The sequence below is a fragment of the Loxodonta africana genome, chromosome 13, assembly GCF_030014295.1.
Source record: "Loxodonta africana isolate mLoxAfr1 chromosome 13, mLoxAfr1.hap2, whole genome shotgun sequence".
Lineage (NCBI taxonomy): Eukaryota > Metazoa > Chordata > Mammalia > Proboscidea > Elephantidae > Loxodonta > Loxodonta africana.
This window is the reverse complement of record NC_087354.1, coordinates 61,709,733-61,736,951: the sequence shown is the minus strand read 5'-3', so window position 1 is coordinate 61,736,951 and position 27,219 is coordinate 61,709,733. Positions and strand designations below refer to the sequence as shown.

Sequence of the window (27,219 nt, the reverse complement as noted above, 5' to 3'; positions counted from 1 at the left end):
TTTTCCATTATTTTTAACATCTTTTTAATTTGATGCATATTTACCAGTCTTTTCTTCTATGAACTGGTCAATTACTTTTCTACGTGGAGTATCTTTCCCTACTTAAATATATATTTCCCTACTTAGATATAAACGTGTTGTTTGTTGTTGTTAGTTCCTGTCAAGTTGATTCCAACTCATGGTAACCCACTGTGTGCCGAGTAGAACTGCTCCATAGGGTTTTCAGGGCTGTGACGTTCACGAAGGCGATCACTAGGCCTGTCTCCTGAGGCACCTTTGGCTGGGTTTGAACCACCAACCTTTCAGCTAGTAGTCAAGCGCTTAACCATTTGCACCACACAGGACCCCTTAGGAAATATATTTTCTTCTAGCTTTATTACGGTTTCCTTTTTTACATTTAACTCTTTGACCCATTTAGAATTTATTTTGGGGTAAGTGTGAGACGAGGCTCTAGCTAGAATTTTTACAAAATAGCCTATTTTTCTAATACCTTCTCTTGGCCTTTAAAGAAATCTTAAAGAGGCAATTGTTTTAAAATGAGCAGCATCCGAAGACACAGCTCAGTGTTGACCGTGAACTTTGCTTCCTCCCCCCAGGCGAACAGGAGCCGGCTATAAGCAGTGATTCGGACATCTCGCTGATTATGGCAATGGAGGTTGGACTGTCTGATGTAGAACTTTCCACTGACCAAGACTGCGAAGAGGTGAAATCTTGAAATGGCGAATGTAGACAAAGGGATGGTAGGACCCAAGGGAAAAAGGGGAGGAGTGCTCCAAGACTTGGACTGGGCACACACGCCTCCTGAACACCTTGGCCACTCCAGGGCGCTCCGTTCAAGAATGGAAACGAAAAGCAATATCCAAAGTCACATTAAGCAGGATGCAATTTCTCCGCCTCTACCACAGTCCACGGCCTCGGCAGCTTGGAAGCTGAAAGCTGATTTCTCCCCTCCAATGTCTTCGCAGACGCCTCAGAAGCTCCTAAAACAGTGACTGAAGGGACACTGTTAGGGTTTCTTAGTTTTATTCCACTTTTTTCCAGGTCCTATTGTCCGTGTTTTTGGAATGTTGTTTGATTTATTTGGCAGTTTCTTTTTAAAGACTGTTTGTAGTTACTGTACATCCACTCCTTTGTTGTTGTTTATTTTTTGCTGTTGTTTTATCCACTCAAGCTTCTGTATAGAGTTCTGCTTAGAAGAGTTGATTCCAACTCTTGGCGACCTCGTGTGTGTTGGAGTAGAACTACTCCATAAGGTTTTCAATGGCTGATTTTTCGAAGGTAGATTGCCATGCCTTCCTTCTGAGGTGCCTCTGGGTTTACTCGAACCTCCAACCTTTCAATTAGCAGCCGAGTGCATTAACAGTTTGCACCACACAGAGAATGTTCTAAAACCAGGCACCACAAATTCTTCCCGTCAAAAGCAAAATGTCTGTTGTATTGATTCCCCCTGGGCTAAAACAGCTCACTTGTCACCTTCACAAGTGGGTTTTGCAAGAGATGGAGGGTTTAAAAAGGATCCAGTCAGTCATCTTGCAGCCCAACGGTGGCTGCACTAGCCACCTGGGTTTTAGCTTAATTCTAACACAGGTCTGTTAAATTTCGCCGGACCACATGGAAAGATTTAGGTGAATCCTTAGCAGATTTCTCTCCAGGGCTCCCTGAGATGTCACATGAGGAATGAGCTGTGATTTTAGAAATCATTTGGGCCAAAAAGTCCGTCATAGGAATTAGCTAAATCAAGTTTATCCTGAAAGAGACAAAGTAAGAGGGAGAAGAAAAGAGGCATCAGATGAATAGGAAAACCTACCGATATTTTTAAACTGTTTTTGTTCATATTCTTTTTCCTGTCTATGATAGAGATGTGCTATTTTTTCAGTGGGCAATTTTGTAATACATTCAGCGTCTTCTGGTGCAGAGATGGTTTTCCATTGCCCTGCCAAGGTGGTGGAGAGTGCCTCTGGACAGTTGGAAGAATCGCCTCATCATCTGCAAGAAGTTGGCAGAGGCCAGGCCTCTGCTTGGGTTCGCAAGGAAAGCAAGCTCTTCTCACGGAGTCCTATTTCCATGTTTGATGAGGGCTTTCCACCTCGTTACACTACTACTCATTCAAAAAACAAGTTGATTCTGCTGTAAAACCTGCTGCCTGCTGAAACATGGAGTGCAGGCCAAGGGGACCCCTGCCTGCTTTTTCATCACCTTTAAAGACTTCCTATTTGATGGCTTATAAGCAGGCAGCACAGCAAGGAAAACGATTACCGCCTTCAAGAACGTCGCATCTGTCCAGGAGCCCAGCACTTCCTATAATGAAATCCAGTGTCCCCGTGTGAAGGCAGATAAGGAGGAAGGAAGAGAGCTCTGAGCCAGGAGTCAGAGGAGGCCTCAGTGGGCAGCCCACTGTTTAGGCCTCAGGAGTTTACCATGAGGACTCCCAAGGCTCCCTCTAGCCTTAGGGCCTCTGATAAGCGTGTTGGGGAATCCTTTTTTCACAGGTGACATGACATTAGCAGAATGTATAGCTCAGAGAGGCAGAGTTGTTTGACATGTAACATACAATCACAGCTGATGAGATTTGGCACTCCTATGATGTTGAGAATGAATATCTAAGTGATTGAAGTATTAAATCCAAGTAGGAGTTGTTTGTTTGGCTTTGTTTGAAAACTGCTGTTAGCTTGTAGTCTGGATGATAAATACCTTCATATCCTGGTTATCGGCATGGGGAGTGTCTGTAGGAACTCCTTAACCTCAAAGGTGTTTCTTTTTCAGCATAGGACTGCCCCACCTACCCCTCTTCAGTCAGCTTTGCCCAAAACAAACATTGGTATTAAATCAAGTGAAATTAGAAGGATAATTCAACAGCAAAAGAAATAGAAATTGTATTCCTTGCGCTGAAAGAAAATGCCTTTAGTGTTGTATAGTTAGTTCCCTGTTCGATGAATGATACCTCTTCCTGCCAGTGGCCAGGGACATCAGGAATTGATCACACATGTGGGCCCTGACCACAGCAGCGCCCATAGGATGCTTCAGAGCTGATGAGGAGCCCAAGAGGCCAGTCCAAAGCCTATGGATCAGGCCCCAAGGAGGTTCTGCTGCAAACCCCGTAAGCCTAGGACATGATGCCCTTACCAAAGGTTTGTTTCTAGAGGACTTCCATGCGGCTTTGGTAGTTAAAAAGAAGTTTAACAAGCATCAAAGGGTTCAAAAGAAAGGGAAAGAACCCTGCTCCACAGCCTTCACCACCTCCCTCCAAAGAAGAGACTCTTACCTGGGGACTCAGTGGTTCACGGATGAGTGTCAAAGAGCCTGTAACCTCTAGAAGGATAGACAAACCATACGTATGTTTGCAGATGTGCATTTTTCTGTAATAAGGGTCTAGACCAGCACCACCCAGTAGAAATATAATGGAAGTCACATAGGTAATTTAAATTTTTCTACTAGCGTCATTCAAGAAGCAAAAGAAACAGGTGAAAATAATTTTAATAATATATTTTATTTAATCTCATAGTTTGAACATGTAATTAATATAAAAAATTAATGACATATTTTACATACTTTTTTATTATTAATTCATAGAAATCCATTTTGTACTAACACTTGCAGCACATCTTAATTCAGACTAGCCAGATTTCAGCACTCAGTAGCCGTGTGTGGCTACTGGCTACCAATTGGATAGCATAGGCCTACAATTTCCCCAGATTCTCACAAGATTCCCTGACCCCTACAAAAGAAAAAAAGTTACAACCTTAATTACCTCCAGAGAGAACTAGGTACCACCCAAGTCGCCTTATGAGAGGCCGTGAGATCCGTTTATTTTGTAATGGATAGATTCAGGCAGCCCTTCTTGAAATTTCTGCTTAAACTTTCTAACCACACCACTGATGTCCATTACCATTTATTGTTACTGCAGGGTGAGGTTTAGTATTAGGTTTACAGTTAGGGTAAGGGTTTAGGGTAAGTGTTATGGTTAGGGTTAGGGGATACGGTTAGGGGTTAGGATTAGGTTTACAGTTAAGGTGAGGGCTTAGGGTAAGTGTTACAGGTAGGTTTAGGGTTAAGGTTAGGGTAAGTTACCGTTATGGTTAGGATTACGGTTATGTTTAGGGTTAGGGTTAGAGTTAGGGTTATTGTAAGGGTTAGGTTCAGGGTTAGAGGTGGGATAGGGTTACGGTTAGGGTTAGGGTGAGGTTTACGTTTAGGGTGAGGGTTAATGCTAGGGTTTGGGTTAGTGTTCAGTTTGTGTTAGGGTTAGGGTTACGGGTAGGGTTACAGTTATGATTAGGTTTAGGGTTAGACTTAGAGTCAGGGTTAGGGTTAAGGTAGAGGTTAGGGTTAAGTTTAGGTTTAGGGAGATGTTTAGGGTTAGTGTTAGCATGAAGGTAGGGTTAGGGTTAGTGTTTTGGTTGGGGTTATGGTTAGCTTTAGTGTTAGGTTTAGGGTGAGGTTGAGGTTTTTGGTGAGGGCTATGGTTAGGGCTAGGGTTTGAGTTTGTATTCAGGTTAGTGTTAAGGTTATTGCTCAGGTTAGGGTTAGTGTTAGGTTTTGGGTGCTGTTTAGGGTAGGGTTAAGGTTAGGGTAAGGGTTAGGGTTAGGTTTGGATTAGGGTTAGGGTTAGGAGTATGGTTAAGGTTATTGTAAGGGTTAAGTTTAGGTTAGAGGTGGGCTAGCTTTACGTTTAGGGGTAGGGGTAGGGTTAGGGTTGGGGGATACGCTTAGGGATTAGGGTGAAGGTTAGGGTTAGGTTTACAGTTAAGGCGAGGGTTAAGGGTAAGTGTTACTTTTAGGGTTAGAGTAAGGATTGGGGTTAGTTTTAGGATGAGGGTCATGGTTAGGTTTAGGGTTAGGGTTAATGTAAGGGTTAGGTTCAATGTTAGAGGTGAGCTACGGTTGCAGTTAGGGTTAGGTTTAGGATTAGGGTTAGCCTTAGGTTTAGGTTTAGGGTGAGGTTTAGGGTTAGGGTTAATGCTAGGGTTTGGGTTAGTGTTCAGATAGGGTTAGGGTTACGGTTATGGTTACGTTTAGGGTTAGGCTTAGAGCCAGGGTTAGGGTTAGGGATAAGGTTAGGGTTAAGGTGAAGGTTAGGGATAGGGTTAAGGTTAGGTTTAGGGTGATGTTTATGTATAGGGTTAGGGTTAGGCATCGTGGTTGGAGTGAGATTTAGGTTAGGGTTAGGGTTAGGATTAAGGTTAGGGTTAAGGTTAGAGTTTGGTTTAGGGTTAGGGTTAGGTTTAGTGTTCGGATTAGGTTTATGGTTCGGATTAGTTATTGTGGTTGGGGTGTTAGTTTTGGATAGGGTTAGGGTAGGGTTAGGGGTATGGTTATGGTAAGGGGTTAGAGGTTAGGGATTAGGGGTTTAGATTAGGATTAGGATATGGGTAGGCATTGTGGTTCTAGTTAGGGTCAGGTTTGGGTTATGGTTAGCATTAACGTTAAGTTTAGGGTTAGGTGTAGGTTTTAGGGTTAGGGATAGAGTTTAGGTTAAGGTTATAGTTAGGGCTAGGATTAGGGTTAGTGTTAGGGTTTGGCTTAGGGTTAGGGTTAGGGTGAAGCTTAGGTTAAGGGTGAGGGTTAGGGATAGATTTACAGTTAGGGTTAGGGGTTAGGGTTTCAGGGTTAGGGTTAGTTTTAAGTTTAGTGTTAGGTTGAATTTTAGCTTAAGGGTGAGGGTTATGGTTAGGGTGAGGGTTAGGGTTGGGGTGATGTTTAGGGTTAGGGTTAGATTTTGGGTTACAGATAGTATTAGGGTTACCATTAAGTTTAGGGTTAGAGTTAGGGTGAAGTTTAGGGTGAGGGTGAGGGTTAGGTGTAGGGTTATGGTTAGTTTGAACTTTAACTTCAGGGTGAGGGTTAGGGTTACGGTTAGGGTTAGATTTAGGGTTAAGTGTTAGCATTAGGGTTAGAGTTAGGGTAGGGTTAGGGTAAGGGTTAGGGTTAGGTAAGGTTTACGATTAGGTTTAGGGTTAGGGTGAAGTTTAGGTTAAGGTTGAGGGTTTAGGGTAATGGGTTAGGATTAAGGTTGGGGTTGGGGTTAGGGTTAGGGTGAAGTTTAGGTGAAGGGTGAGGTTTAGGGTTATGGTTAGGGCTAGTGTTATGGTTATCATTACTGGTTAGGGTTTCAGGTAGGGTGAGGGTTAGGGTTAGTGTTAGTTTTAGGGTTAGGGTTATGGTTATCATTAGGGGTTAAGGGTTAGGGGTTCGGAGTTCAAGTAGTTTAGGGTTAGGGTTGGGGTTAGGGTTAGGGTCAGTGTTATTGTAAGGGTTAGGTTCAGGGTTAAAGGCGGGCTAGGGTTGCAGTTAGGGTTAGGTTTAGGGTCAGCCTTAGTTTTAGGTGTAAGGTGAGGATTAGAAAAAGTTGGGGTTAATGCTAGGGTTTGGGTTGGTGTTCAGATAGTGTTATGGTTAGGGCTAGGGTTACGGTTAGGATTACGGTTATCGCTATGATTAGGTTTAGGCTTAGGCTTAGAGTCAGGATTATAGTTAAGGTGGAGGTTAGGGATAGGGTTAAGGTTAGGTTTACGGTGATCTTTAGGGGTAGGGTTAGGGTTAGGCATGTGGTTCAGGTGAGATTTAGGTTAGGATTAGGATTAGAGCTAGGGTTAGGGTTAGGGTTAAGGTTAGAGTTTGGTTTAGGGTTAGGTTTAGTGTTCGGATTAGGGTTACAGTTTGGGTTAGTCATTGTGGTTGGCATGAGAGTTAGGTTTGTGCTAGGGTTAGCTGTAGGGTTAGGGTTATGGTTATGGTTAGGGATTACGGGATTAGGTTATGGTTAGGGATTACGGGATTAGGTTATGGTTAGCGTTAGGATCTGGTTTAGGTTCCCGGGTAGGCGTTGTGGTTCTAGTTAGGGTTAGGTTTGGGTTAGGTTAAGAGTTAGTGTTAACATTAGGTTTAGGTTTTAGGGTTAGTGATAGAGTTTAGGTTAAGGTTATAGTTAGGGCTAGGATTAGGGTTAGTGTTAGGGTTTCGTTTAGGGTTATGTTTAGGTTAAGGGTGAGGGTTAGGGTTAGGTTTAGGGTTAGGATTAGGGCTGGGGTTACGGGTTAGTGTTAGAGTTAGGGTTAGGTTGAAGTTTAGCTTAAGAGTGAGGGTAAGGGTTAGGGAAAGGGTTAGGGTTAGGTTTAGGGTTAAGGTTAGGGTTAGGGTGAAGTTTAGTTTCAGGCTGATGGTTAGGGTTAGCTTTAGGGCTAGGATTTGGGTTAGTGTTCAGGTTAGGTGTAGGGTTAGGTTTTGGTTTAGGGTGATGTTTAGGGTTGGGGATAGGGTTAGGTTTAGGGTAGTGGTCGGGTTAGGGTTAAGGTTAGGGTTAGGGTTAGAGTTAGGGTTAGAGTTTAGGTTAGGGGTTATAGTGAGGGTTTGTGTTAGGGTTAGGTTTAGGGTTGAGGGTAGGGTTAGTTTGAAGTTTAGCTTAATTGTGAGGGTTGGGGTTAAGTTTATGGTTCGGGTTAGGGTAGGGCTAAGATTAGGGTTAGGGTTAGGTCTAGGTTTAGTTTTAGATGTAGGATTAGGGTTAGTGTGAAGGTAAGGTTAAGGGTGAGGTTTAGGGTTAGGGTTACAGTTAGCATTGGGTTTAGGGTTATGGTTAGGGTCAGGGTTAGGGTGGGGGATAAGTTTAGGGGTTAGGGTGAGGGTTAGTGTTAGGTTTACAGTTAAGTTGAGGGTTTAAGGTAAGTGCTTCAGTTAGGGTTAGGGTTAGAGTTAGGGTTAATGTTAGGGTCTGGGTTAGGGTTAGGATTAGGGTTAGAGTAAGAGTCAGGGGTAGGGGTAGGGGTAGGGCTAGGTCTATGCCTAGGGCTAGTGCTAGGGTGAGGGTTAGGGTTAACGTTAGGGTTAGGGTTAGGGTGAAGTTAGGTTTCAGGATGATGGTTAGGGTTAGGTTTAGGGCTAGGATTTGGTTTAGTGTTCGGGTTATGGATAGTGTTAGGGTTAGGGTTAGGGTTAGGGTTAGGGTTAGCGTGATTTTCTGGGTTAGGGATAGGGTTAGCTTTAGGGTAGGGTTTGGGTTAGGTTTGAGCTTAGGATTAGGGTTCGGGTAAGGGTTAGGGTTAAGTTTAGGATTAGGTTTAGGGTTAGGGTTACAGTGAAGTTTAGGGTAAGGGTTATGATTAGGTTTAGGGTTAGTGGTTAGGTTTAGGTTTACAGGTAGTTTTAGGGTTAGGTTTAGGGTAGGGTTAGGGTGAAATTTAGGTTAAGGGTGTTGGTTATGATTAGGGTTAGAGGTTAGCATTAGGCTTAGGATTAGAGTTAGGGTAGGGTTAAGGTTAAGGTTAGGGTAAAGATTAGAGTTAGGTAATGTTTACAATTAGGTTTAAGGCTAGGTTTAGGGTTAGGTCTAGCATTAGTGTTAGGTTTAGGGTTTGGGTGAAACTTAGGTTAAGGGTGAGGGTTAGGGTTAGGGTTCAGGGTTAAGACGGGTTGGTGTTACGGTTAGTGTTAGGTCTAGGGTTAGTTTTAGTGTTAGGGTTAGGTGTAGGGTTAGGGTTAGGGTGTAGTTTAGGTGAAGGGTGAGGTTTAGGGTTAGGGTTAGGGTCATGGTTAGGGTGTTATGTTTATTGTTAGGGGTTATGGGTTAGGGTTTCAGGTAGCGTTAGGTTTAGGGTAAGGGTTAAGGTTAGGGTTAGGGTAAGGGTTAGGGTTAGTTTTAGGATTAAGGTTAGGGTTAAGGTTAGTGTTATGGTTATCGTTAGGGGTTAAGTGTTAGGGGATAGTGGTTCAGGTAGATTAGGGTTAGGTTTAGGGTTGGGTTTAGGGTTAGGGTTAGGGTCAGGGTCAGTGTTATTGTAACGGTTAGGTTCAGGGTTAAAGGTGGGCTAGGGTTGTGGTTAGGGTTAGGATTAAGATTAGGATTAGCCTTAGGTTTAGGTGTAAGTTTAGGGTTAGGGTTAATGCTAGGCTTGGGTTTGTGTTCGGATAGTGTTATGGTTAGGGTTACGGTTAGGATTACGGTTATGGTTATGATTAAGTTTAGGGTTAGGCATAGAGTTAGGGTTAAGTTTAGGGTTAAGGTGGAGGTTAGGGATAGGGTTAAGGTTAGGTTTAGGGTGATGTTTAGGGGTAGGTTTAGGGTTAATGTTAGGTTTATGGTTAGGGTTAGGGTTAGACGTGGTTCGGGTGAGATTTAGGTTAGGGTTAAGGTTAGAGTTTGGGTTAGGGTTAGGGTTAGGGTTTGGATTATGGTTACAGTTTGGGTTAGTCATGGTTTGTGTGAGCATTAGGTTTGTGTTAGGGGTAGGGTTAGGATTAGGGTTACGGTTAGGGTTAGCTTTAGGGTTAGGGTAGGGTTAGGGTTATGATTATGGTAAGGGGTTAGGGGTTAGGGATTAGGGGTTTAGTTTAGGGTTAGGATTTGGGTTAGGGTCCCAGGTAGGCGTTGTGGTTCTAGTTAGGGTTAGGTTTGGGTTAGGGTTAGTGTTAACATTAGGTTTAGGGTTAGGTGTAGGTTTTAGGGTTAGGGATAGAGTTTAGGTTAAGGTTATAGTTAGGGCTAGGATTAGGGTTAGTGTTAGGGTTTGGTTTAGAGTTAAGGTTAAGGTGAATTTTAGGTTAAAGGTGAGGGTTAGGTTTAGGGTTAGGGTTGGGGTTGGGTTTATGGGTTAGGGTGAATTTTAGTTTCAGGGTTATGGTTAAGGTTAGGTTTAGGGCTAGGATTTCGGTTGGTGTTCAGGTTAGGAATAGGGTTATGGTTAGGTTTAGGGTGATGTTTAGGGTTAGGGTTAGTGCTAGGTTTAGGGTAGGGGTTGGGTTAGGGTTAAGGTTAGGGTTAGGGTAAGGGTTAGGGTTAGGTTTAGGCTTAGGATTAGGGTTAGGGTGGGGTTAGGGTTAGGGTTAGAGTTTGGGTTAGGGTTTAGGGTTAGGGTTAGATTTTAGGATAGGGTTATAGTTAGGGTTTGTGTTAGGGTTGAGTTTAGGCTTCGTTTGAAGCTTAGCTTAAGGGTGAGGGTTGGGGTTAAGGTTAGGGTTAGGGTCAAGGCAGGGTTAATATTAGGGTTAGGGTTAGGTTAGGGTTAGTTTTAGGATTAGGGTTAGGGTTAGGTCTAATGTTTTAGGTTTAGGTGTAGGATTAGGGTTAGTGTGAAGGTAAGGTTAAGGGTGAGGTTTAGGGTTAGCGTTTCGGTTTGAGTTAGCATTAGGGGTTAGGGTTAGGGTTATTGTTAGAGTTAGGGTTAGGGTTACGGATAGGGGTTAAGGTTAGGGCAGGGGGATAAGTTTACAGTTTAGGGTGACGGTTAGTGTTAGGTTTACATTTAAGGTGAGGGTTTCAGGTAAGTGCTTCAGTTAGGGTTGGGGTTAGTATTAGGGTTAATATTACGGTCTGGGTTAGCGTTAGAGTTAGAGTCAGGGTTAGGGTTAGGGGTAGGGCTAGGATTAGGTCTAGGTCCAGGTCTAGGTCTATGGCTAGGGCTAGGGTTAGGGTTAGGGTAGGGTTAAGGTTAACATTAGGGTTAGGGCTAGGGTGAAGTTTAGTTTCATGGTGGTGGGTGAAGTTTAGTTTCAGTGTGGTGGTTAGGGTTAGGTTTAGTGCTAGGATTTGGGTTAGTGTTCAGGTTAGTGTTCAGATTAGGGATAGTGTTAGGGTTAGGGTTAGGGTTAGGGTTAGGGTGATGTTCAGTTTAGGGATAGGGTTAGATTTTAGTAGGGCCCGGGTTAGGGTTAAGGTTAGGGTAAGGGTTAGGGTTAGGTTTAAGATTAGGGTGGATTTAGGTTTAGTGTTAGGTTACAGTGAAGTTTAGGTTAAGGTTGAGGGTAAGGGTTATGGTTAGGGTTAGAGGTTAAGTTTAGGGCTCGGCTTAGGTTTAGGTTTAGGGGTAGTTTTAGGTTTAGGTTTACGTTTAGTGTTAGGGTGAAGTTTAGGTTAAGGGTGATGGTTAGTGTAAGGGTAAGGTATAGGGATAGGGTTAGGGCTAGGTTTAGGGTTAGGAGTTAAGTTTAGGGTTACAGTTAGGGTTAGGTTTAGGGTTAGTGTTATGGTTAGAGTTTAGGCGAGGGTTAGTGTTATAGTTAGTGTTAGGGTTAGGTTTAGGGTTAGTTTTAGGGTGGAGTTTAGGGTTAGTTTGAAGTTTAGCTTAAGGTTGAGGGTTGGGGTTAGGGTTACAGTTATGTTAGGGTTGGGGCTATTGTTAGGGTTAGGGTTAGCGTTAGGATAGTGTTAAGGTTAGGCTTCGGGTAAGGGTTAGTGTTAGGGTTAGGTTTAGGGTCAGAGTTGGTGTTATGGGTTAGGGATAGGGTTAGTTTTACGTTTAGGGTTAGGTTTAGGGTTAGGTCAGAGTTTAGTTTAGGGTTATAGTTAGGGTTAGTGTTAGGGTTAGGTTTAGGTTTAGTTTTAGGGTTGAGGTTAGGGTTAGTTTGAAGTTTAGCTCACTTGTGAGGGTTGGGGTTAAGGTTAGAGTTAGGGTAGGGTTAAGATTAGGGTTAAGGTTAGGGTTAGTTTTAGTGTTAGGTTTACGTTTAGGGTGAAGGTAAGGTTAAGGGTGAGGGTTAAGGTTAGAGTTAGCATTAGGTGTTAGGGTTAGGTTTAGGGATAGGATTAGTGTTAGGATTAGAGTTAGGGTTACGGATAGGCTTAGGGTTAGGGCAGGGGATAACGTTACATGTTAGTGTGAGGGTTAGTTTTATGTTTACAGTTAAGGTGAGGGTTTAAGGTAAGTGTTTTGGTTAGGGTTAGGGTTAGAGTTAGGGTTATTGTGTGGGTGTTTGTTACGGTTAGGAGTAGGGTTAGAGTCAGGGGTAGGGCTAGGGCTATGTCTAGGGCTAGGTCTAGGTCTATGGCTAGGGCTAGGGTTACGGTTAGGGTTAGATTTAGGGTTAACATCAGGGTTAGGGTTTTGGTTAGGATTAGAGTTCGGTTGAGGGTTAGGGTAAAGTTTAGTTTCAGGGTGATGGTTATGGCTAGGTTTAGGGCTAGGATTTGGATTAGTTTTCTAGTTAGAGATAGGGTTAGGGTTTGGTTTAGGGTGATGTTTAGGTTTAGGGATAGGGTTAGCTTTAGGGTATGGTTCGGGTTCGGGTTAGGGTTAGGGTAAGGGTTAGGTTTAGGTTTAGGATTAGGGTTAGGGTGGGGTTAGGTTTAGGGTTAGGGTTACAGTGAAGTTTAGATTAAGGGCGAGGTTAAGGGTTATGGTTAGGTTTAGGGTTAGGGGTTAGGTTTAGGGCTAGGGTTAGGTTTAGGTTTAGGGGTAGTTTTAGGGTCAGGGTTAGGGTGAATTTTAGGTTAAGTGTGATGCTTAGGGTTAGGGTAAGAGATAGGGTTAGGGTTAGAGTTAGGATTAGGATTAGGTTGAGTGTTAGGGGTTAGGGCTAGGGTTATAGGCAGGGTTAGGATTTGAGTTAGTATTAGAGGTTTGGATTAGTGTTAGGTTTAGGGTTAGAGTTAGAGTTAGGGTTACGGTTAAGGTTATGGATAGGGTTAGGGTAGGGGGCTAAGTTTAGGGGTTAGGGTGAGGGTTAGTGTTAGGTTTAGAGTTAAGGTGAGGGTTTAAGGTAACTGCTTCAGTTAGGGTTAGTGTTAGAGTTAGGGTTAGTTTTAGGGTCTGGGTTAGGGTTAGGATTAGGTTTAGCTTTAGGGTTAAGGTTAGAGTCAGGGTTAGGTTTAGAGTTAGCGGTAGAGCTAGGGCTAGGTGTATGGCCAGGGCTAAGGCTAGTGTTAGGGCTAGGGCTAGGGTTAGGTTTAAAGTTAGGGTGAAGTTTAGTTTCAGGGTGATGATTAGGGTTAGGTTTAGGGCTAGGATTTGGGTTAATGTTCAGGTTCAGGTTAGGGGTAGGGTTAGGGTTAGGATTAGGGTTAGGGTAGGGTTAGGTTTAGGGTTAGGGTTACAGTGAAGTTTAGATTAAGGGTGAGGGTAAGGTTTATGGTTAGGGTTAAGTTTAGGGTTAGGGGTTAGGTTTAGGGCCAGGGTTAGGTTTAGGTTTATGGGTAGTTTTAGGTTTAGTTTTAGGGTTAGGGTGAAGTTTAGGTTAAGGTGATGGTTAGGGTTAGGCTAAGGGATAAGTTTAGGGTTAGGGTTAGAGTTAGCGTTCAGGTTACTTTTAGGGTTAGGGTGAATTTTTGTTTCAGGGTGATGGTTAGAGTTAGGGTTAGGTCTAGGGTTAGTTTAATGTTAGTTTTCAGTGTAGGATTAGGGTTAGTGTGAAGGTAAGGTTAAGGGTGAGGTTAGGGTTAGGCTTAGAGTTAGCATTAGGGGTTAGGGTTAGGGTTACGGATAGGGTTAGGGTTAGGGTGAGGGTTAGTGTTAGGTTTACAGTTAAGTTGAGGGTTTAAGGTAAGTGCTTCGGTTAGGGGTAGGGTTAGAATTAGGGTTAGTGTTAGGGTCTGGGTTAGGTTTAGGGTTAAGGTTAGGGTTAGGGTGAAATTTAGTTTCAGGGTGATGGTTAGGGTTAGGTTTAGGGCTAGGATTTGGGTTAGAGTTCAAATTAGGGATAGTGTTAAGGTTAGCGTTAGGTTTAGGGTGATGTTTAGTGTTAGGGATAAGTTTAGGGTAGGGTTCGGGTTAGGGTTAAGGTTAGGGTGAGGGTTAGGTTAAGCATTAAGGTTAGTTTTAGGTTTAGGATTACACTGAAGTTTAGGTTAAGGGTTAGGTTTAGGGTTAGGTCTAAGGTAACTTTAATGTTAGGTTTCGGTGTAGGATTAGGGTTAGGGTGAAGATAAGGTTAAGGGTGAGTTTAGGATTAGGGTTAGGGTTAGCGTTGGCATTAGGGGTCTGGGTTAAGGTTAGGGTTAGGGTTATGGATAGGGTTAGGGTTAGGGTAGGGGGATAAGTTTAGGGGTTAGGGTGAGGGTTAAAAAAAAACAAAACAAACAAGCAAAAACGGTTAGTATTAGGTTCATAGTTAAGGTGAGGGTGTAAGGTAAGTGCTTCGGTTAGGGGTAGGGTTACAATTAGGGTTAGTGTTAGGGTCTGGTTTAGGGTTAGGGTTAGGATTAGGGTTAGAGTTAGAGTCAGTGTTAGGGGTAGGGATGGGGTAGGGCTAGGGTTAGGGTTCGGTTTAGGTCTAGGTGATGGCTAGGGCTAGAGTTAAGGTTAGGGTTAGGTTTAGGGGTAAGTTTAGGGTTAAGGTTAGGGGTAGGGTTTGGGTTAGGGTAAGGTTAGGGTTAGGTTTAGGATTAGGGTGAGATTAGGGTTAGACTGAAGTTAAGGTTAAGGGTGAGGGTAAGGGTGAGTGTAAGAGTTAGGATTAGGGTTAGATTTAGGTTTAGCGGTAGTTTTAGGGTTAGCATTATGATTAGGGTTTTGTTCAGGGTTAGGGTTACAGTGAAGCTTAGGTTAAGGGTGTGGATTAGGGTTAGGGTTAGGTTTTGGTTTAGGGTTAGGATTAGGTTACAGTCACATATAGGTTTAAGGTTAGGGTTAGGGTTTTGTTCAGGGTTAGGGTTTGGGTGAAGCTTATGTTAAGAGTGAGGGTTAGGGTTAGGGTTAGGGTTAGGGTTAGGGTTAGGGTTAGGGTTAGGGTTAGGGTTAGGGTTAGGGTTAGGGTTAGGGTGAAGTTTAGGTTCTGCGTGATGTTTAGGATTAGGTGTAGGGCTAGGTTTTGGGTTAGTGTTCAGGTCAGTTTTCAGGTTAGTGATAGTGTTAGGGTTACGTTTAGGTTTAGGTTGATGTTTAGGGTTAGGGATACGGTTAGTTTTAAGGTAGGCTTAGGGTTATGGTTAGGGTTAGGCTTACAGCTAGCGTTAGGTTTAGGGTTAGGGTTAGGGTGAAGTTTAGGTTCTGTGTGATGATTAGGGTTAGGTTTAGGGGTAGGGTTTGGGTTAGTGTTCAGGCTAGGGATAGTGTTAGGGTTAGGTTTAGTTTTAGGGTGATGTTTAGGGATAGGGTTAGGTTTAGGGTGGAGTTAGGGTTAAGTTTAGGGTAAGGTTTAGGGTTACGTTCAGGATTAGGTTAGGGTAGGGTTAGGTTTAAGGTTAGGGTTAGATTGAAGTTTAGGTTAAGGGTGAGGTTAAGTGTTATAGTTAGGATTAGGTTAGGGTTAGGGGTTAGGGTTAAGATTAGGGCTAGGGTGGTTTTAGGATTAGGGTTAGGGTGTTTTTAGGATTAGGTTTATGTTTAGGGTCAGGGCAAAGTTTAGGTTAAGAGTGATTGTTAGAGTTAGGATTAAGGTTAGAGTTAGGGTTAGGGGTTATGTTTAGGTTTAGGTTTAGGGTATGGTCAAGTTTAGGGTTAAGGTAAGGGTTAGGTTTATGTTAGGTTTAAGGTTATGGTAGGGTTATCATTAGGGTTAGGTTTAGGTTTAGGATTAGGGTTAGGGTTAGGATTAGGGTTAGGGTTTTGTTCAGGGTTAGGTTTAGGGTGAAGTTTAGGTTAAGGATGAGGGTTAGGGTTAGGTTTAGGGTTAGTTTTACTCTTAGCATTAGGTTTAGGGTTAGGGTTAGGGTGAAGTTTAGATTAAGGTGAGCATTAGGGTAGGGTTAGGATTAGAGGTTAGGGTTAGGTTTTAGGGTTAGGGTTTTAGTGTAGGGTTAGGGTTGGGGTTAAGTTTAATGTTAGGGTTAGGGTTAGGTTTATGGTTAGGGTTAGGGTAGGTTTAGGGTTAGTGTGAGGTTTAGGTTTAGGGTGAGTGTTAGGTTTAGGGCTAGGTTTTCAGTTAGTGTTCAGGTTAGGGACATTGTTTAGGTTAGGTTTAAGTTTAGGGTGATGCTAGGGGGTAGGGATAGGATTAAGTTTAGGGTAGGGTTAGGGTTAAGGTAAGGGTTAGGGTTAGGTTTATGATTAGGGTTTTGGGTGGCATTAGGTTTAGGGTTAGGTTAGATTGAAGTTAACGGTGAGGGTAAGGGCTACGGTTAGGGTTAGGTTAGGGTTAGGGGTTATGCTTAGGATTAGGGTTAGGTTTAGGTTTATCGGTAGTTTTTGTGTTAGGATTATTGTTAGGGTGAAGTTTAGGTTAAGTGTGATGGTTAGGGTTAGGGTAAGGGTTAGGGTTAGGGTTATAGGTTAAGGTTAGGTTTAGGGTTAGGGTATGTTCTAGTTTAGGGTTAAGGTTAGGATTAGGGTAATGGTTAGGTTTATGGTAGGTTTAAGGTTTTAAGGTTAGGGTTAGGGTTTGGTTAGGTTTAGGGTTAGGGTTTTGTTCAGGGTTATGTTTAGGGTGAAGTTTAGTTTAAGGGTGAAGGTTAGGGTTAGGGTTAGTTTTAGGCTTAGCTTTAGGGTTAGGGTGAAGTTTAGCTTAAGGCTGAGCGTTAGGGTAGGGTTAGGGTTAGTTTTAGAGGTATGATTAGGGGTTAGGGTTAGGTTTTAGGGTTAGGGTTAATGTTAGTGTAGGGTTAGGTTTAATGTTAGTGTAGGTTTAGGGTTGGGGTTGTTTAATGTTAGGGTTATAGTTAGGGTTAGGGTTAGGGTATGGTCAAGTTTATTGTTAACGTTAGGGTTAGGTAAGGGTTAGGTTTATGTTATTTTTAAGGTTAGGGGTATGGTAGGGTAAGGGTTTGTGTTAGGTTTAGGATTAGCGTTAGGGTAAGGGTTTTGTTCAGGATTAGGGTTAGGGTGAAATTTAGGTTAAGGGTGAGGGTTAGGGTTAGAGTTAGGTTTAGGGTTAGTTTTAGGCTTAGCATTAGGTTTAGGGTTAGGGTGAAGTTGAGGTTAAGGATGAGCATTAGGTAGGGTTAGGGTTAGGGTTAGAGGTATGATTAGGGGTTAGGGTTAGGTTTTAGGGTTAAGGTTATGGTTAGGGTTGGGGTTGTTTAATGTCAGGGTTAGGGTTAGGGGTAGGGTTATGGTTAGGGTTCAGGGGTTAGTGTTAGGGTGAAGTTTAGGTTCTGAGTGATGGTTAGGCTTAGGTTTAGGGCTAGGGTTTGGTTTAGTTTCAGGTTAGGGATAGTGTGTAGGGTTAGGTTTAGGTTTAGTGCAATGTTTAGTGTTAGGGATAGGGTTAGGTTTAAGGTAGGGTTAGGGTAAGGGTTAGGGTTAGGTTTTGGATTACAGTAAGGTGGGGTTAGGGTTAGATTGAAGTTAAGGGTGACAGTAAGTGTGACGGTTAGGGTTAGGGTAAGGGTTACGGTAAGGGTTAGCGTTAGGGCTCGAGTTAGATTTAGGGTTAGGCTTACGGTTAAGGTACAGTCAAATTTAGGGCTAGGGTAAGGGTTAGGTTTATGTTAGGTTTAAGGTTAGGGTTAGGGTTAGGTTTAGGATTAGCGTTAGGGTTAGAGTTTTGTTCAGGGTTACTGTTAGTGTGAAGTTTAGGTTAAGGGTGAGGTTCAGGGTTAGTTTTAGGCTTAGCATTAGGTTTAGGGTTAGCATGAAGTTTAGGTTAAGGATGAGAGTTAGGTTAGGGTTAGGGTTAGAGGTATGATCAGGGGTTAGGGTTAGGTTTTAGGGTTAAGGTTAGTGTTAGTGTAGGGTTAGGGTTGGGGTTGGGGTTGTTTAATGTTAGGGTTAGGGTTAGGGTTAGGGGTTAGGGTTAGGGTTTGGTTTAGGGTGATCGTTAGGGATAGGGTTAGCTTTAGGGTAGGGTTTGGGTTAGGGTTAAGGTTAGGGTTAGGGTAAGGTTTAGGTTTAGGATTAGGGTTAGGGTGGGGTTAGGGTTAGGGTTAGATTGAAGTTTAGGTTAAGGGTGAGAGTAAGGCTTATGGTTCCGGTTAAGGTTAGGGGTTAGGGTTAGGATTAGGGTTAGGTTTAGGCTTAGTGGTGGTTTTAGGGTTAGGTTTAGGGTTAGGGTGAAGTTTAGGTCAAGGTTGATGGTTAGGGTTGGGTTTAGGTTTAGTGTTCGAATTAGGGTTAATTTTAGGGTTAGGGTTAGATATAAGGTTAGGCTTAGGGTACAGTGAAGTTTAGGATTAGGGTTAGTGTAGGTTTGGGTTAGTGCGAGGTTTAGATTTAGGGTGAGGGTTAGGGTTAGGCCTAGGGTTTGGGTAGTGTTCAGTTTAGTGTTAAGGTTACAGTTAGGGTTACCTTTAGGGTTAGGGTTAGGGTAGGGTTAGTGTTACGTTTAGGGTTAGGGTTAGAGTCATGATTAGGGTTAGGATTAAGTTTAGGTTTAAGGTGTAGATTGGGTTAGGGTTAGGGTTATATTTAGGGTCAGGTTTATGTTAAGTGTGATGTTTAGTGTTAGGGTTAGGCGTAGGTTGAGGGTTAGGGTTAGGATTTCAGTTAGGGCTAGGGTTAGGGTAAGGATTAGGTTTAGGGTTATGGTTAGATTTAGGTTTAGACTTACAGTCCGGGTTAGGGTTAGGGTTAGTGTTAGTGTTAGTTTTAAGGTTATCGTTTAGGGTTAGGGTTAGTCTTAGTGTAGCTTTAGTGTTAGGGTTAGGTTAGGGTTAGGGCTAAGGTTTGGGCTAGGTTTAGGGTTGTGATTTGGACTTTGGTTAGGGTTAGGGTGAGGTTTAGGTTTAGGGTGTGGGTGAGGGTGAGGGTTACGACTAGGCTTTGGGTTAGAGTTCACGTTTGTTTTAAGGTTAGTGTTAATGTTAGGTTTCGTGTCAGTGTTAGGTTGAACATGAGGTTTAGGTTAAGTGTGAGGGTTAGGGTTAGCATTAGTTTAGGGTGAGGGTTAAGGTTAGGTTTACAGTTAGGGCGCTAGGTTTAGGTTAAGGGTTAGGTTTAGTGTAATGGTTAGGTTTAGTGTTAGGCTTAGTTTCAGCTTTAGGTTATCGTTAGGGTGGAGGTTACGGTTAGGGTTAGGTGTAGAGCAAGGTTTAGTTCAAGGGTTAGGGTTAGGTTTAGTGTTTAGGGTTAGCATTAGGTTTAGGGTTATGGTTAGGGCTAGAGTGTTAGTGTAGGTTTAGGGTTAGGGTTAACGTTAATGTTAGGGTTAGGGTTACAGTTAGGGTTCCGGTTAGGGTTAGGTTTAGGGTTAGGGTAGGTTTAAGCTTAGGGTTAGGGTTAAGTTTAGGGCATAAGGTTAGGGGTTAGGTTTAAGGTAAGTTTTAGGGATAGGATTAGGAGTTAGGGTTGGTGTTGGGGTGAAGTTTAGTTTAAGTTTCTGGTTAAGTCTTAAGGTTAGGTTTAGGGTGAAGGTAGGGTTAGGGTTAAAGCTAGGGTTAGGTTTAGGATGTGTTACCGTTAGGGTTAGGGTTATGGTTCGGGTTAGTGTTTAGGGTTACAGTTATGGTTTGGGTTTAGGGTTAGGGTTAGTGTTAGGCATTGTGCTTAGGGTTAGAGTTAGGGTTAGGGTAGGGTTAAGGTTAGGGTTAGGGTAGGGGGATAAGGTTAGGGGTTAGGGTGATCGTTAGTGTTAGGTTTATAGTGAAGGTGAGGGTTTAAGGTAGGGTTAGGGTTAGGGTTAAGGTGAAGTTTAGGTTAAAAGTGATGGCTAGAGTCACAGTAAGGGTTAGGGTTAGGGTTAGATTTAGGGTTAGGTTTAGGGTATGGACAAGTTTACAGTTAAGGTTATGGTTAGGGTAAGGGTTAGGGTAAGGGTTACGGTTAGATTTAGGATTAGGGTTAGGGTTTTGTTTAGGGTTAGGGTGAAGTTTAGGTTAAGGGTGAGGGTTAGGGTTAGGTTTAGGGTTAATTTTAAGCTTAGCATTAGGTTTAGGGTTAAGTGTGAGGCTTTGGGTTATGGTTAGGTTTAGGGTTAACATTACGGTTAGGATTAGCGTTATTGTTAGGGTTAGTGTTACGGTTAGGGTTAGGGTTAGGTGTACGGTTTGGGTTAGAGTTATGGTTAATGTTCAGGTTAGGGTTAGATTTAAGATTAGGGCACGTTATACCGTTAGGGTTAGGATTAGGTTTAGGTTTCGGGTGAGGGTTAGGTTTAGTGTTAGGGCTAGTATTTGGGATAGTGTTCAGGTTAGAGTTAAGATTAGGGTTAAGGTTACAGTTAGGGTTATGGTTAGGGTTAGGGCCAAGTTTCAGGGTCGGGTTAGGCATAGTGCACCTGTTTAGGGTTAGGTTTGGGTTAGGGTTAGGTTTAGGGTAAAGTTTAGGTTAAGGGTTAGGGTTACAGTTACGGTATGTTAGGGTTAGGGGTTAGCGTTAAGGTTAGGGTAGGATTAAGATTAGGGTTCTGATAAGGGTTTTTAAGGTTATGTTTAGGGATTGGGTTAGGCTTTGGTGTTTGGGGTTAGGGTCAGGGGTTACCGTTAGGTCTTAGGGTTAGGGTAGTGTTAGTGTTATGGTTATGCTTATGGTTAGGGATTACATTTTATGGGTTCAGTGTTTATGTTGGTTAGGGTTAGGGTTAGCATTAGAGTTAGTGTTAGGGTTATATTTAAGATTAGGGTGAGTTATAGGGTTAGAGTGAGGGTTAGGTTTATTATTAGGTTTACAGTTAAGGTGAGGGTTTTTGTAACTGTCACCTTTAGGTTTAGGTATAGACGTAGGGTTAGGGTTAGGGTTAGGTATAGGGATATGGTTAGGCTTTAGGGTTGAAGTTATGGTTAGTTTTATGATTTGGGTTAGGGTTGGGGTTAGGGCTAGGTTTTGGGTTAGGGTTGGGGTAGGGTTATGGTTCCGGTTAGTGGTTGGGGTTAAGAGTTAGGGTTAGGGTTGGGTTATGGTTAGGTTTAGGGTCAGGGTTAGGGTTGTGGTTAGGGCTAGGGTTAGGGTAGGGTTATGGTTAGTCTTAGGGTTAGGGTTACGGCTAGGGTTAGGGTTAGGGTAAGGTTTAGGGTTATGGTGACAGCTAGGGTTTGGGTTACTGTTCTGGTTAGTGTTAAGGTTAATGTTAGGTTTAGTGTTAGGTTTAGGTGATAGGGTTAGGGGTGAGGGTTAAATTAATAAGTAGGGATAGGATTAGGAAGTAGGGTTGTGGTTGGGGTGAGTTTAAGTGTAAAGGTTAGTTTAGAGTTAAGTTTAGGGTGAGGGTGGGGTTAGGGTTATGGTTAGGGCTAGGCTTAAATTTAGGTTCAGTGTTAGGGTCAGAATTAAGATAAGGACCAGGGTTAGGGTTAGGTTTATTGTTAGATTTAGGGTTAGGGTTACAGTTATGGTTAGGGTAAGATTATGGGTTAGGGTTAGTGTTACGTTTAGAGTTTTGGTTAGGGTTCGGGTAAGCCCTAACACTAACCCCTAACCATAACCTCTAACACCAAAGCATAACTCAATCCCTAAACCTCACTCTAACACTAAGCGTAACCCTAACCCTATCCCTAACTGTAACCTTAACATTATCCCTAAGCCCAATGTTGTGCTAACACTAATGCTAACCCTAACCTTAAACCTAATCTTAACCCTAACCCTAATTCTACCCTAACACTGACACTAAATCTAATCCTAAACATCACCTAACGTTAACCCTAAGCTTCACCTTAACCCTTACATTAACACTAACCCTAACCACAAAACTAACCATAACTGTAACCCTAACCCTAAACATAACCCTAACAGTAACCTGAACACTAACCAAACCCTAGCCCTCACCCTATACCTAAACCTCACCCTAAACGTAACCTTAACCCTAACACTAACACTAAACCTAACATTAACCCTTCCCCTAAACATTAAACCTAACCCTAAACACTAACCCATATCATACCCCTAACCCTAACCTTAAGCCTGAGACCTTACCATATCCCTATACCTAACCCTAACGGCAGTGGGTTTAACCCTAACCATAACTCTAACCCTAAACCTAACTGTAACACTTACCCTAAACCCTCACCTTAACTGTAAATCTAACTCTAACTTTAACAGTAACCCCTAAAACTATCCCCCAACCCTAACCCTAATGCTAACCTAAACCCCTAACCCTTAACCCTAACCCCTAACACCAAAGCATAACTCAATCTCTAAACCTAACCCTAACCATAAAACTAACCCTAACCCAAACTTAAACCTAACACAAACCATTACGCCCAACCATAAAGCCGAAACCTAAACCATAACTGTAACTCTAACCCAAACCCTAACTCCTAACCCTAACACAAACCATAATCCTAGAGCTAGCCCTAACACTCAAACTAAACCTAACCCTAGCCCAAACCATAAGCCTAACCCTATACTCATAATAAACCTAACCCTAAGACTAACCCTCACACTCAAACTAAGCCTCACTCCAACACCAAACCTAACTCTTAATCCTATACCTAACCTTTACCTTAACCCTAACCCCTAATTGTGTCCCCTAAACATAACCCTAACCTTAACACTAAACTGAACAGTAACCCAAAACCTAGCTGTAACCCTAACCCTCAACCTAAACAAAAACTACACCTAAAGATAACCCAAACCATAATCTTAACACTAACGCAAAGCCTAACTCTAAACCTAAACTAACCCTAAGCCTAAACACTAAACCTAACCCTAACCACAAACCGTATCCCCCAACCTAACCCTAACCCTGTCCCTAGCCCTAACCCTAACCCTCACCCTTAAACTAAACTTCACCCTAGCCCTAATGATAAACTTAACCTAAACATAAGACTAACCCTAAACATAACCCTAACCTTAACCCTAAACCTAACCATAACCCTAACCCTAATCAAACCCTAACAGCAGCATTAACACAACCCGAACACTAACACAAACCCTAACCTTAACCCTACCCTAACTCTAACACTAAGCCTAAACTCTAACCTTAACCCTAAGCCTAACCCTCACCCTAACCGTATCCCCCAACCATAACCCTAACCCTATCCCTAACCCTAAACCTAACCCTAAACCTAAGCCTACCCTAACCCTGAACCGGATCCTAACTTTAACACAACCTGAACACTAACCCAAATCTTAACATTAACCCTACCTTTTTAAACCCTAAACCTAAACCTAACCCCTAACCCTAACTCTAACTCTAACCTTAACCCTAACCCTAACCTAACCCTAACCTAATTTTAGCCCTTACCATAACCTTAACACTAACCTTAACCCTACCCTAACCCTAACCTTTGACTGTAACACTAAATCTAACCGTAGCCCTAACCTCACCCTTAACCTAAACTTCATCCTAACCCTAACCCTAATCCTAAGCCTAGCCCCCAAAATAACCCTAACTCTAACCTTAATCCTAACCCTACCCTAACCCTGACCCTGACCCGTAAACTAAAATTCACCCTAACCCTAAATCTAACCCTAACCTGAACTTTAACCCTAACACTAACCCTACGAAACCCTAACTCTAACCCTAACACTAACCCTATCACTAAACACTAAACCTAACCCTAAACACTAACCCATATCATAACCCTAATCATAACCTTAACCCTAAGACCTTACTGTAGCCCTATACCTAACCCTAACTCTAACCTTAACCCTAACTGCAACACTTACACTAAACACTCACCTTAACTGTAAACCTAACCCTAACCCCTAACCCTATCCCCAAACCCTAATGTTAACCTAAACCCCTAACCCCGAACCATGACGGCTAACATCAAAGCATAACTCAACCCCCAAACCTAAGCTTAACCATAAAACTAACTCTAACCCAAACCACAATGCCCAACCCTAAAGCCTAAACCTAAACCAAAACTGTAAACCTAAATCTAACCCCTAACCCTAACACCTAACATGAACCATAACCCTAACGCTATACCTAACACTCAACCTAAACCTAACCCTAGGCCAAACCATAACCCTAACCCTATCCTCACCCTAAACCTAACACTAAGACTAACCCTCACACTTAAACTAAACCTCACCCCAACCCCAACCCCAACCCTAACTCCTAATGCTATACCTAACCCTTAGTTTAACCCCAACCCCTAACCCTATCACCTCAACCTAAACCTAACCCTACTATTAACCCTAACCTTAACACTAAACTGAACAGTAACCCAAGCCCTAGCTGTAACCCTAACCCTAAACCTCAATCTAAACCTACACCTCAAACTAAATTAAACCTAAACCAAACAATAACCCAAACTGTAACCCTAACACTAACCCAAAACCTAACCCTAAACCCTAACCCTAAGCCTCACACATAAACTAAAAGACACTCCAAACCTAATCCTAACCCTCACCCTAACCCCTAACCATATCCTCCAATCCTAAACCCAACCCTATCCCTAAACCTAACACTAACCCTAAGCCTTACCATTAACATAAAATTAACCCTAATCCTAATGATAAACTTAACCTAACCCTAAAACTGACCCTAATCCTAACCCTAACCTTAACCCTAACCCTAAACCTGACATTAAACCTAACCCCTAACACTAACACTAACCCTAACCAAACCCTAACCCCAACCTTACACAACCTGAACAGTAACCCAAACACTAACACTAAACTTAACCATAAACCTAACCCTTAACCCTAACCCTAAAGCTCACAACCTAAACTTCTCCCTATCCCTAACCCAAACCATAATCCTAATCCTAACCCCAACCTAACTCTAACCTTCACCCTTAAACTAAACTTTACCCTAACCCTAACCCTAAATCTAACCCTAACCATAATCCTAACACTAAATCTAAACCTAACCCTAACTATAAACCTAGCCCACCTCTAACCCTAAACCTAAGCCTTACAGTAACCCTAAAACAAACCCTGACACCAACCCTAACTCTAATCCAAGCCATAATGCTAAACCAAATCTTAAACCTAAAATTAACCCTAAACATAACCCTAACCCTAATCTTAAACTTAACCCTAACTCTAACCATAACCCTAACCATACTAACCCTAAACCCTCACCTTAACTGTAAACCTAACTGTAACCCCTAACCGTATCCCCAAACACTAAAACTAACCTTATACCTAACACTAACTCGAACCCTAACCCTAACCTAACCCTTACACTAACCCTAACCCTACCCTAACTGTAACCATAAACCTAACCCTAACCACTAACCCTAACCGTAACCATCTCCCTTAACCTATATTTCACCCTAAACCTGATGCTAACCCTAACCACAACCGTAAACTTAATAAACTTAACCCTAACCCCTAACCCTAAACTACCCTAACCCTAACCACAAACCCTAACCTGCAACTTAACCCAAACCCTAACCCTAATCCTAATCCTAACCCAAACCCTAACCATAACGCAACCCTATCCCTAACCCTAACGTTAACCCTAACACTAACCCTTAACTGAACCCAAACCGAACCCTACCCCTTACCCCAACCCTAACCTTAATACTAACCTTAACCCTACCATAACCGTAAACTTAACCTTAACCCCTAACCCTAACACTACCTTAACCCTAACCCCTAACACTTACCCTAACCCTTAAACCTAACACTCACCCTAAACCTAACCTAACTCTAAACATAAACTTGGCCCACCTCTAACCCTAAACCTAACCCTTACAGTAACCCTAAAACTAACCATAACCCCAACCCTTAACCTAACCCTAACCCTAACTCTAATCCTAACCCTAACTCTAACACTAACCTGAACCCTAACCTGAACCCTGACCCTATAACTGTAACCCGAACCCTCACCGACAATGTAACTTCATCCTAACCCTAACCCTACTCCTAAACCTAACCCTAACCCTTACCCTAAACTTAACCCTATCCCTAACTCTAACCCTAACTCTAAACCTTACCCTAACCCTAACCATAAATGAAAACCCAACCCTAACCCTAACCCATAACCCTAATTCTAACCCTAACCCTCTCTCTTAACCTAAACTACACCCTAACCCCAATGGCAAACCTAACCCTAAACATAAAACTAACCCTAACCCTAACCTTCACCTGCAACTTAACTTAACCCTAACCTTAACCCTAAACCTAATCCTAATCATAAACTTAACCCTAACCCTAATGCTAACCCTGTCCCTAACCCTAACTCTTACCTTAACCCAAACCGAACCCTACCCCTTACCACAACCCTAACCTTAACACTAACCTTAACCCTATCCTAAACCTAACCCCTAACCCTAACCCTACCTTAACCCTAACCCTAACCCTAACTCTTAAACCTAACCCTCACCCTAAACTTAACCTAAACCTAGCCTACCTCTAACCATAAACCTAACCCTTAAAGTAAACCTAAAACTAACCATAACCCCAACCCTTCTCCTAAACCTAACTCTAGTCCTAACCCTAATCCCACCCCTAACCCGAACTCTAGCCAGAACCCTGACCCTAACTCTAACCCTAACAGTAACACTTATCTTAAACCCTCACCTTAACTGTAAAACTAACCATAACCCTCATCCTTAACCTTTACTTCACCCTAACACTAAATATAACCCTAACATTAAATCTAACCCTAACCCTAAACCTAACTATAAAGCTTACAATAAGCCTAACCCTAACCCTCACAAGAACCCTAACCATGACACTTAACCTAAATCTTCACATTAACTGTAAAGCTAACCCTAACCCCTAACTGTATCCCCTAACCCTAAATCTAAACTTATCCCTAACCCTAACCTGAACCCTAACCTAGCCCTAGCCCTAATCCTAAACCTAAACTAACCCAAACCCTAAAATAACCCTAACCCTAATCCTAAAACTAACCCTAACTCTAATCCTAACACTCAACCTTAACTTCACCCTAACCCTATCCGTATAACTAACGCTAACCATAATCCTAAACCTAACCCTAACCCTTACCCTAACACGAACCCTAACACTTACACTACCTTAACCCTAATCTTAACCCAACCCTAAACCTAAACCTACCCTAACCCTAACCGTAAATATAACCCTAACACTAACCCAAACACTAGCCGTAACCCTAACCCTCACCCTAAACATAAACATCACCCTAACCCTACCCTAACCTAAACCCTAATCCTAAACCTAAACCTAACCCTAACCTTAACACTAACCTGAACAATAACCCAAACCCTAGCCCTAACCATAACCCTCACCCCAAACCTAAACTTCACCCTAACCCTCACCCAAAACCTAAACCTAACTAAAACCCTAACCCTTCCCTAACCCTAACCCTAACCATCACCCTAAACCTAACCTTTACCTTAAGTTCCACCTTTACCCTAACCTTAACCCTAACCCTAAAGCTGATGCTAAGCCGAACACTAAAACTAACCATAACTGTAAACCTAACCCTAACCGTAACACAACCTGAACACTGACCCAAACCTTAGCATTAACCCTAACACTAACCCTCACCGTAAACTTAAACCTTGCGCTAACACTAACCCTACACCTAACCCTAACACTAACCCTAACCGTAACTCTAGCCCACCTCTAACCCTAAACCTAGCCCTTACAATAACCCTAAACCTAACCCTCTTAGTAGCCCTAACACTAAACCAAACCCTAATCTTGAACCTAACCCTAACCCCTAATCCTAACCCTTACCGTAACCTAACCATACCCCTTACCCCAACACTAAATTTAACACTAACCTTAACCCTACTCTAACCCTTAACTTAGCCCTAACTCTAACGCTACCTTAAACCTAACCATAACCCTAACCTTAACCCTTAAACCTAAC

The 27,219-nt window shown here is 42.7% G+C and overlaps 1 protein-coding gene across 2 annotated transcripts in view; it reads left to right on the top strand.

The window, feature by feature from the left end:
* The window catches only part of RNF150 (ring finger protein 150), a 317,481-nt gene extending 295,622 nt beyond the window's left edge, over positions 1-21,859 (top strand). For both annotated transcript variants that reach the window (XM_064267530.1, XM_003417507.4), the window contains exon 7: positions 597-21,859. In XM_064267530.1, coding sequence (XP_064123600.1) covers positions 597-715 — 119 coding nt within the window. In that variant the 3' untranslated portion in view covers positions 716-21,859. The remainder of the gene's footprint in view (positions 1-596) is intronic.
* The last annotated feature ends 5,360 nt before the right edge of the window (positions 21,860-27,219 follow it).